Source organism: Raphanus sativus, chromosome 4, assembly GCF_000801105.2.
Source record: "Raphanus sativus cultivar WK10039 chromosome 4, ASM80110v3, whole genome shotgun sequence".
NCBI classification, from domain to species: domain Eukaryota; kingdom Viridiplantae; phylum Streptophyta; class Magnoliopsida; order Brassicales; family Brassicaceae; genus Raphanus; species Raphanus sativus.
In genome coordinates, this window is record NC_079514.1 from 35667829 (window position 1) to 35679489 (window position 11661).

The following is an 11661-nucleotide window of genomic DNA, read 5'->3' on the forward strand; positions in this document are numbered from 1 at the left end:
AAAGCTTAACCAATGTATCTGCAGTCCAGGCGAACTGCTGCTGCGGTGTACCATCCAATGGCGGTGCTCCAGAGTCATACTGACCAGTATATGCGGGCAACAAGTACTCAATCGAGGGATCTGGAGTATGATCCACTCGGATATCATGAATGGTATCATCCTCACGTTGCCCTTGAGCAGGACCCGAAGAAGAGGAACCACGGCGACGCTTTGTAGCAGGCTGAGGAGACGGGCAAAGAAATTCAGAAGAAGGCATAAAATGCATGTTCTCCGCAGAAGTCAAATGAATTCTATGAGTGAATGCATAATTCAGAAGATGGAAAGGTCTGTTGCCAAAAAGACCTTTCCATCTCCTTGGAATTCTATGAGTGAATGCATAATTCCCTACAAAATAATCAAATCTTTAACAAAGTGAACAAGGCAATGAAAACATTATTATTAAAAAAAATATATTAGCATACATTCTCTGGAAATAAAGTCTCAACACCAATGATATCTTCATAAGAACATTTTGCACATCCTTTCCAATTACCACACAAAGGACCTGTGTAATTGTCGCTGACTTTTGTACCACAAATCTCTCCTAAAGCAGGAATAGCTTCCATTATCCAAATCTGGAAACCAACCAAAAATCCTTCCATCAGGTACCCCTCCTTATTCTCCAATTTAGCCTTTGTTTTATCAATCTGCTTCAACAGAAAATTGAACGAATACAAACCCCATGGGTAGTTCCGAAACTTGTCCAAATCCATTGCCAACTTCATGTAAAGAAGTGGGAAATTCACCTTCTCATCTCTCCCCATTACCACACCCATAACAACGCAAAGATAGACCAGCCTCACCCTATCAACCCAAGTCCAGGTACTGCTTTCTTCCAAATACTGGGTTTTTATGATCTGCAAGTTGATTTTCCCTCTTGTCTTTATCTGGTTGCTCCAAAAACCATCATCATCTTTCCATTTAACCAACCTACTTTTCTTTTCTTCCATTACTTTGAGACCAGTTACAGCATGATACTCTTGCAATCCGAAACGCATAGGTCTCTTGGCAAAGGTGAACCACTTCTCATGTCTCTTGCTTGTTATCAACTCCTTACACAAGAAAGAGTGTACTAGCCTCGCCGAAAACTTCAGATTATTTTTCTCGATATTCATAATATGCGAGAAAAGGGGATCTTTCATCACTTCATCATATTCTGGTTCCATTTTTTTTCTCAGCAACTCGAGCAGTTTCAAACGGCAGCTGTTATTAATCTTTTTAACCTGAGGTTCCAAGCCTTCACCGTATTGACGACTCGGCAATTCCAACTCCATACCTGAAAATTAAACATAATTAAAATATAATAGCTATCATTAACTAATATGAATCACTAAAATAATAGATTGTGTGTGAAATCTTCGTTAATCATCATCCTAACAGACAATTTAACAAATTCAAAAATTGCCTCTTTTATAGATATATTTTCGAATTCTAATACTGGTGATAGAATTTCATACCTTTGTAAATCGACTGAAATAGTGATAAATTCAGAAAGAGATCACAAAATCTTCTCGGCTAGGTTCAAGAATCGTCGAAATCAGAGTGAAATTGAATGAGTTAGGGTTTATAAACTTGGGAATATGATATTCTACCCCTTGTTCTCCAAGGAGCAGAGAAAAATAGGTTTGATAGATTAGAAATCGAATTTTAATAGTGTAGATTCGTGCTTGTTCGGTTTAAATCAAGTGGGAATCCAACCGGACTTAACCGACTAAAACCAAAAAATCATTTTTCGACTAACATGGACACGGGATCGATCGGTCTCCAATATATGACCGATCGATCTACTGTCGATCGAGCTATAGCAGATCGGCTAACCTGGGCTTCGCTCGATCAGAATATGGTCCGCAATTTTTTTTTGTTCTGGACATTTATCGGGATCGACTGATTCAGATCGATCGGGTGATTACGGGATCGATCGGTCCCGATGCAAAAATGTCTTCGTCGTTTTTGTTTTTTTCTTGGATTTTAATATATTCTTTTAATCATTTTCGTTTGAAAATATAATTTAATACTTAATATTTTTTTTTCATTATTATTTCATATTTTTAATTGAAATTAGGGGCAGTATTGTCATTTAGAAAAAAATTAGTCTAATAGGACATAACCAATATAAGATTAGACTAATGGGACATAGTTACTGTTTTTTTGGCCCAAAAAAACAATTTTCCCTATTTTTTTTTCATTATTATTTCGTATTTTTAATTGAAATTAGGGGCAGTATTGCCATTTAGAAAAAAATTAGTCTAATAGGACATAACCAATATAAGATTAGACTAATGGGACATAGTTACTGTTTATTTGGCCCAAAAAAACAATTTTCCCTTATAATTATAAGTGTTTCTATGTCAACGCCCATGTACCTATAAGTTATAACCAAATATGCATTAATTAATAATTATACAATACACATAGACGTTCTTTTAAAGAATAATTACTTATTGACCAGTGAATCACTCTGAATGAAGGCGTTACACATTTTTTTCTAGGATTAGGTCAGGTTGAATTATTTGCTAACTTTGCTTTAGGTTGCACTTATTAGGTGATGTAGAACATTGTTTAATTTACCTTATCAATTTGTAGTTTGAGGGGATCTCGTGGCTCTTCAATAATCTCCACCACTACCATGCCAGCTAAAGAAAAATTGATATATATCTTGTTCTTTTTAGGATTCAAAACAGCCATGTCTTTTGATATTTTTTACTCCTCTTAATGTGAACCAAAATTGTAAACTACGGTGCTGTTCGTTTGTCTTTCTATCATCGTCCATTTAGAAAATCTATTTAGATGATTCAATCAAATGATTCATCTGAATGTTATCAGGACTATTCATTTCTTCATTCAAATAGTTAATTTAGATGATCTATCTTTGTTTTTATCTAGGTGATTTTAGTTAGAAAATAACTTATATCACATTGTTTTAATTTAATCATATTTTATATTTTCAACTATACTAATTTTTATTAGTTAATTAAAATATAATTATTTTACAATATGATTTTGGTGGGAAAGATAATTTTCTCTTAAATATGATTTTGCGGTTAAGAGAAAAATTTAATTTTGTGGTTTTGGTAGAAAAATGTGTTACTTGCGATTTTGGTAAGAAGATGTGATTTTGTGGTTTTGACGAGAAAATGTATTTTTGCGGTTTTGGCGGAAATATACATTTTTCGGTATAAGATGGAAAATGTGTTTTTCCGGTTTTGGTGAAAATTTTGGTTTTGTGATTTTAGTGAAAATGCCATTTTTACTACTTTAGCAAAAAAAATTGATTTGCATTTTTGGCGGAAAAGTGAGTTTTTAAAGGTTTGGCGGGAAATCTTTTTATTTGCTTTTTGTCAAGGAATGTGTTTTGTTGTATTGACGGAAAAATGCATTTCATGCAGTTTTGGCAAAAAATATATTTTGTGGTTTTGACAAAAAAATGTATCTTTATGTTTTTGGCCAAAAATGTATCTAAAATTGGATAAAAATATTTATTAGAACAAGAGTAAATTCATCATTTGTTATTTGGGCAGATTTCCATCCAGAAGCACCAATTAAACTTATCTCAATGAACCATTTGAATGAGTTTCGTTTTACGCTAAAATTTTAAAACTCATCATGGTAGATCGGATCATTCAGATGATCTGTAATTTTGAATATAAACGAACAACAATCTCATATCCATATAGCTCATCTAGTGGTAGACCTAAGATTATTTTTTAGGGGGGGGTCAAAAAAAATCTGGTTATATCCAATCTGAGCTATTGCGATTAAAAAAACAATAGTTATAAAAAACAAAATAAAAAGTGCACTTGGAGAGCTTTGAACCTTAGCTAACGGGGTTCATTGCATGGAGTTTGTAACCATATGATCTACCGACAAGTCAATGGTTTAAGGTAAAATGGTGTTATATATTTTTAACCTGTGTCTTATGACATTCTATTTATCAATATAGGTCCGCCTCTGAGCTCATCTAGATGGTGAAACGAAAATACCCTACATATCCTACTAATTTTAAAAAACCGGGTCCAAAAATTGTGATATAAGGACCTGACTTTCACTTGTTTTTTGCACTGTTCGAGATCTTACTAACAAATGGTAATCCGCGATTGGTTCGCCTTTTATTCTACACGGTTTCACAGGAATTTTTTTTTTTGATTTTTTTTATCAGACAAAAAAAATCAAAAAAATCAAAAAGACTTTCCTATGAAACCATGCAGACCTATCTCAGCGTTAATCATGCTCTAAAAACGCTGAAGTGAGTCTTTTTTTTTGTCAACTGGTCACTTTTGGACCTTTAATCCTCAAACTGAGGTAAGTAGGGGTCGAACCCCAGACGTCAGAGCCCGAAGGCAGAGCTCAGCAGCCACTTGGCTACGAACAACCCGACACGCTGAAGTGAGTCTTCTTGTTTTAAATGGAACGTCAACTTTATCTAAAAGGTGAGGAGGATAAAATGATATATTTGTTAGCTAATATTTAAATTTTCAGGGATTAGTACATCGATCAAATTAATATGCGGTTTCAGAGTTTTTGTTAGGATACTATCATGTAGAATGTAGTAAGTGGAACAAGCTAATAATCGCGTAAGACTGGTCAATCATATGGCGTCGTCCTCAAAGCTCAAGTGGTTTTGAAGTTTCCGTCACATCATGGCTAGCTTTATATGCACCTGCAGAATCAAATAGGCCATGGTCAGTGTAAGGAAATATAAACGCTTTATATCGAGAAATTCTTGGGTTCATCCCTAGAGTGAACCTTTAGGTTCACCCAACCAATAGGATTGCGGTATTTCATATGCAGTATCTTTTAAAAAGGGAAATAAAATATTGTCAAATTATATTATATTTTTAAACTAAAAAAATATTAATTGCAAATAAAAACACGTTAAAAATATATTTTTAATACCGTCAGCCAAACACTAAACCCTAAACCCTTTGGTAAACCCTAAACCCTTGGATAAACCATAAACCCTTGGTAAATCCAAAACATTTGGATAAATTATAAATCCTAGGTTTAGGATTTATCCAAAGATTTAGGGTTTATCCAAGGGTTTAGAATTTATCTAAAAGTTTAGGGTTTAGTATTTAGGGTTTAGGGTTTAGTATTTTGCTGACTGTGTTAAATATATATCTTTAAAAAAATCCAAAGATTTAGGATTTATCCAAGGGTTTACGTGGATTTACGGTTTATGATTTAGGGTTTAGGGTTTAGTGTTTTGCTGACGATATTTTAAATATAAATTTTTTTACGGGTACTACTATTTTTTTTTTAAAACATAATAAAACTTGACAATATTTTGTTTCCTTTTTTAAAAGATATTGAATATGAAATAACACAATCCTATTGGTTGGGTGAACCTAAAGGTTCACTCTAGGGGTGAACCCAAGAATTTTTCATTTATATCACACATCAATTATTTTATGGCAAGCAAGTAAGCAAGAGTAAAGTTCAAAAAAAGTAAGCAAAAGTCAAAAGGGAAATCTGAATAGAATAAAAGGTACCACATAACACTTATAAGCGCATTTACTATTCTTTCACATTAACAGCGCACTAGATTATCACCCGCCCTTAAAAGGGCGGGTTTATTTTTTGTTTTATATTTTTTTAGAAATTTAATTTTTATATTTATATTGTTTAATTATATTTGTGTTTTTTTGTATTATATTTTTTTAAAATAATTAATCAATGTTTTAATAATTGTATTGAAATAGTTGGACCATACCTATATCAATAGGTCATATTCTTGTTTTAGTAGTATTGATTATGGTGACAAAATAACTATGATTAATATAATTTGACTATTTTATTTGAAAATGTGGTATCTAGAACCGTAATATCAGGTAAAATAGATGTCACATATATTAATTTAACTGTAAGGTGTTAGAATATGTTATATATTGATTCAACATGCAACCCAAGGTCAAATTTGAATGGTTGTATATTTTGTAAGAAAATATAACGTATATTTTTTTTTGTTAAAAAATATGAAGGTATAAAGATATAAGATATAAAAATTATATAGACCATGATATTACCACTATATCTACATCTAAGATTGATTATAACGTGTATTTAAGATTATTCAAACAATATATACAAATGCTTCTTTTTTTGGTCCACATTCTACTAAACCGACATGCATATATATTTCAGTTGTAATGTGTTGTTTAACCCGTCGTTAGTAACGTTTGTTAGGATATCTCGGGCATGAATAGTAAGGGAAATAAAATTAATGATTATAAAATTAAGGGTAAGTTTAACTATATGATAGAAATGTGTATTTAATTTAAAATTTTACAAAAAAGTTAGGTCCATTAGAATGATTCTGTTTTAATAAGATAGATTTGATCTCAAAGTACGTACACATTATAGTTGTCGTATCTCTTGACACCTCTTGACATCCAAGAGAGATAAGGCTTGTGGCTTTAGATACATCAAAGGCACTGTACTTGGAATTTTCTGAGTTGCTCAAGGTCTTCAAGGTAACAGTGTCCAAAATACTGCTTCTTATAAATTGAGTTTTCAATTTCTTGAAATCTTGATGCTTCTAAATTTGAAATTATGCAAAAATTTAGAATTTGGGTGCATAATTATATGATATCAAGAATTGATAATGATCTAAATGTTCTATATATAAAGAGGCTTCCCTTGTTCTTTTTTTTTTCTTTTTGATATCAACTTAAAAACACATCTAGTTTTTATCCGAAGGAGCAAGGCAAATAAATAGATATCTTTTTTCTTTCAACTTACTAAGTGAATGGGCTTGCTGACAGATATGAGTAACGAAGAATAGTATATTATGTTGCATGGAGACAACTATATATGGAGACAAACTAGATGGGATCTTGCTCCAAATTTAGTTGTAATATGAAAGCATAAAGAAGGATTGTCTTTCAATCAAATAATTCCAAATTTAATCCTTAACCACAATTACAATATACAGCCTTTGAGTTGAAACGTTTACACTAACTTCGTACAAGTTTGATAATCTATACAAATATGGAACTACACTTGGAGAACCTCTGCAAAATATAGCTGAAGATGCTCGCTGGTGTGTCAGAAAGAGCAGTTGTTTAAAGAAGCAATCCACGATTTACCGAAAACAATTTTACAAAAAATGTTTGACCGATTGTATTTGAATATGACCATATTTTGTTCCAAATTTCTTTAGTTAGTTTCTCTAAAAAAGCTTTCAGAAAACAAGGATGGCTTAAGACAAATACCTTTTTTAATCTTCTATAGTGTATAGACGGACATACAAATACCTTAAAACGTGTTTTAATAAATAAATGATCAGTTAGCAACTGTTTATAAATTTACATTAAGGTGCAACGACACTGGAATAAAATTACACACACCTAAACCAATTATCAAATGATTGTGTATGTGTTAATAGTCTCACTGCACATATAGACGAAACAAAATCTGCACGCGGTGACATGTGACGATATGAACCGTTACGGGCTTACGGCTTTCCTGCAATGAATCTGGAATTTTGATTTTGTTTTTGGTTCCTAGATTTCCTCAGTCGGTAGAAAAATCTAAACAAATGATGTATAATATAGCTGTTCTAATATTTAGTTTTGTAAATATTTTGGTTAACCGTAATCAACAAGATTCATGAATTCAAAATTACAGACAGACTATATATATAAGATTTCCATCAAAACAATATTAATATAGAATGGCATACGATACAACATTGAATCATATATGTTACTTTAACCTTGTTTTTATTCCCGCTAAATATATTACAAGTGTGTCCTTGATTTTAACTATTGCCAAATTCTAGGGTTCAAAGTCTCTAAAGAAAGAAAAAAAAACTCTAAGGGCTTGGAGAAACAACACTGATAAAATATGTGCGAGAAATCAACTAATTAATTTCATCTTTTAAAAAATCAATAAAGTGAAAGAGAAGGCGCGCGTTACCAAAACCTGATATAGTAACGTACAAGCAACTAAGTGTCCAGCTAATTCCAGGCATCTCAAGACTAAAAAACAAAGACTTAAAGCTGCCATTAAGTGATCTGATTAATATAAGCTAAATATATAAATTACATGATCAGAAACGGTTTTAAAGTAAAATGTCACGACACATGTATGGCATTAGATATGAGATATTACACGAGTTTGAAAATGAACGAAGTAATTTAAGGTTCTCTTGACACGAACCACAACCTTTCTACCCGTAAGCAGAGAGAAAAGAGTCTTTCAATTAACCGTAAATTCTGTAGAAACAAGCTTGCATGACAATACCCACCGTTTCACAAAGATTTTTTCACGACCTCAAGTATTTAAACTCCAGGACGAGTCTCTATCTTTAGTTCACAATAAGTCACTTACAAGATGAGAGTCCCACTAATAAATATTTTGAGCTTCTATCTCATCATTCTTTTTCTTAACGGTTCTTCAGTTGCCACAGAAGAAACAGTGAATCAAAACTTTAATAGGTATGAGACTCACAATTATGGTTACACACCTCCGTCACCAACTTATGGAGCTCCACCCAGCCAACCAACACCACCAACTTATAGTCCTCCTATCAAACCACCACCGGTGCAAAAACCTCCAACACCAACATACAGCCCTCCAATTGTGCCACCACCGGTACAAATGCCTCCCACACCAACTTATAGTCCTCCCGTAATCTCACCTCCAATACAAAAACCACCAACACCGACTTATAGTCCACCAGTAAAACCACCACCAGTACAAAAACCTCCGACTCCAACTTACAGTCCACCAGTCAAGCCACCTCCTGTTCAGAAACCACCAACACCGAGTTATAGTCCACCTGTTAAACCACCACCAGTACAAAAACCTCCAACACCAACATACAGCCCTCCGATTGTGCCACCACCGATACAAATGCCTCCCACACCAACTTATAGTCCTCCCGTAATCCCACCTCCAATACAAAAGCCACCAACACCGACTTATAGTCCACCAGTAAAACCACCACCAATACAAAAGCCTCCAACTCCAACTTACAGTCCACCAGTCAAGCCACCTCCCGTTCAGAAACCACCAACACCGAGTTATAGTCCACCTGTTAAACCACCTCCTGTGCAAAAACCTCCAACACCAACTTACAGTCCACCAGTTAAACCGCCGCCGATGAAACCTCCAACACCTACTTATAGTCCTCCCATAAAACCACCACCAGTGCAGCAACCACCGACACCAACCTATAGTCCACCTGTTAAACCACCTCCAGTGAAACCTCCGACACCAACTTACAGTCCACCTGTTAAACCACCACCCGTGCAAAAACCTCCAACACCAACTTACAGTCCACCAGTTAAACCACCACCCGTGCAGAAGCCTCCGACACCCACTTACAGCCCTCCTATCAAACCGCCACCTGTGCAAAAGCCTCCAACACCAACTTATAGCCCTCCCATAAAGCCACCACCAGTACAAAAGCCTCCAACACCAACTTATAGTCCTCCTATTAAACCACCACCAGTTCAAAAACCTCCAACACCTACTTATAGTCCTCCCACAAAACCACCACCAGTGCAAAAGCCTCCAACACCGACCTATAGTCCTCCAGTTAAACCACCACCAGTGAAACCTCCAACCCCTACGTATAGTCCTCCTGTAAAACCACCACCAGTGCAAAAGCCTCCAACACCGACCTATAGTCCTCCAGTTAAACCACCACCAGTGAAACCTCCAACCCCTACGTATAGTCCTCCTGTAAAACCACCACCAGTGCAACAACCTCCGACACCATCATATAGTCCACCTATTAAACCACCTCCAGTAAAGCCTCCGACACCAATCTACAGTCCACCAGTTAAACCACCACCCGTGCAAAAACCTCCAACACCAACTTACAGTCCACCAGTTAAACCACCTCCAGTAAAACCTCCAACACCAACTTATAGTCCACCAGTTAAACCACCACCAGTACAAAAACCTCCAACACCCACTTATAGTCCTCCTATCAAACCACCACCAATTCAAAAGCCTCCAACGCCTACTTATAGTCCTCCAGTAAAACCACCACTAGGGCATAAGCCTCCAACACCGACCTACAGTCCACCAGTTAAACCACCACCGGTTCAAAAGCCTCCGACACCAACTTACAGTCCACCGGTAAAACCACCTCCGGTAAAACCTCCGACACCAACCTATAGTCCTCCTGTAAAACCACCACCGGTGCAAAAGCCTCCAACACCTACTTATAGCCCTCCTGTAAGGCCACCACCAGTGCAACAACCTCCGACACCAACCTATAGTCCTCCTGTAAAACCACCACCAGTGCAGAAGCCTCCAACACCCACTTATAGTCCACCTGTTAAACCACCACCAGTGCAAAAGCCTCCAACACCAACTTACAGTCCTCCTATAAAGCCACCACCTGTGCAAAAGCCTCCAACACCAACCTATAGTCCTCCTGTCAAACCACCACCGGTACAAAAGCCTCCAACTCCCACTTATAGTCCTCCAGTAAAGCCACCACCGGTGCAAAAGCCTCCAACACCAACCTACACTCCACCTATTAAACCTCCGCCAGTGAAGCCTCCAACGCCAATTTATAGCCCTCCTATAAAGCCACCACCAGTAGAACAACCTCCAACACCAATTTATGGCCCACCTGTTAAACCACCTCCAGTGAAGCCTCCGACACCAACTTATAGTCCACCGGTTATATCACCTCCGGTGAAACCTCCAACACCAACTTATAGCCCTCCTGTAATACCACCACCAATACAGAAGCCTCCAACTCCCATATACAGTCCACCTGTAATTCCACCACCTGTGCAGAAGCCTCCAACACCAATTTATAGTCCTCCACAAGTTGGATATGGTACTCCTCCTCCATATGCACTTTAGATAATGAGTTTAATATAAATACTCTCAAAGATCGCCAAGTAGGCTTTCTAGCACAAGAAATGTCTAATGTTGTATATGTAACTGCATATTATGTGGTTAAATAAATAAAGTTTAAAATGAATGGTAAAGTAAACTTTCGTTATTATTCTCATTGCAGTAGAGATCTATTTTTCTTTCAAATCTAAGGAAAAAACGTAAATATTGCGTTGTACATTGAGTAAACTATTTCTATATCTTTTTATTAAAATTAGGATTCGAATAGTACTTTGAAAATCACAAATTAAACTTAGTATCTCTGAAATAAAGTGAGTATAAATGGTAATGAAAAGAAAATTTATATGAATTGTATATAATAAGAAAAGTTTTTCTTTTGGAATAGTGAAAAAAGTAAGAAGAAATGTTTATTGCATGGATAATTTGAATTTTGAATGGTGTATCACACTTTTTGTTTTAAGCTTTGACGAATGCATGATAAATTCAACAAAGCAATATTATATATGGATGGAAACAAAATGAGTATAATAAAAATAGAAATACATATAAGGAAAACTGTAACATGTGTAAAGAACAATATTATATCTTGGAGTCAGTAAATAAATAATTTACTAAATTTTGAAAATAAGCATATACTTTTAAGAGCCAATATATAATAGAAAGTATAATATTAACAGGTCAATTTAGTAACATGAGAGCTGACTTAGAAACTCAGTGGTAACTTTTAATATTTTCATAATTTTTCAAATTAATAGGACATAATTTATTTCGGCTTCTGAGATTTCGAATGGTGAT

General features: G+C 35.2%; 1 protein-coding gene across 1 annotated transcript; it reads left to right on the plus strand.

The window, feature by feature from the left end:
* Window positions 1-8373: 8373 nt before the first annotated feature.
* On the plus strand, window positions 8374-11005 carry LOC108850827 (proline-rich extensin-like protein EPR1). The gene has a single exon (XM_057008876.1). The coding sequence runs from the start codon at window positions 8374-8376 to the stop codon at window positions 10870-10872; it is 2499 nt and encodes an 832-aa protein (XP_056864856.1). The 3' UTR covers window positions 10873-11005.
* The last annotated feature ends 656 nt before the right edge of the window (window positions 11006-11661 follow it).

Coding starts and splice junctions, on each gene's coding strand:
- LOC108850827 (XM_057008876.1), top strand. CDS start 8,374: ATGAGAGTCCCACTAATAAATATTTTGAGCTTCTATCTCATCATTCTT.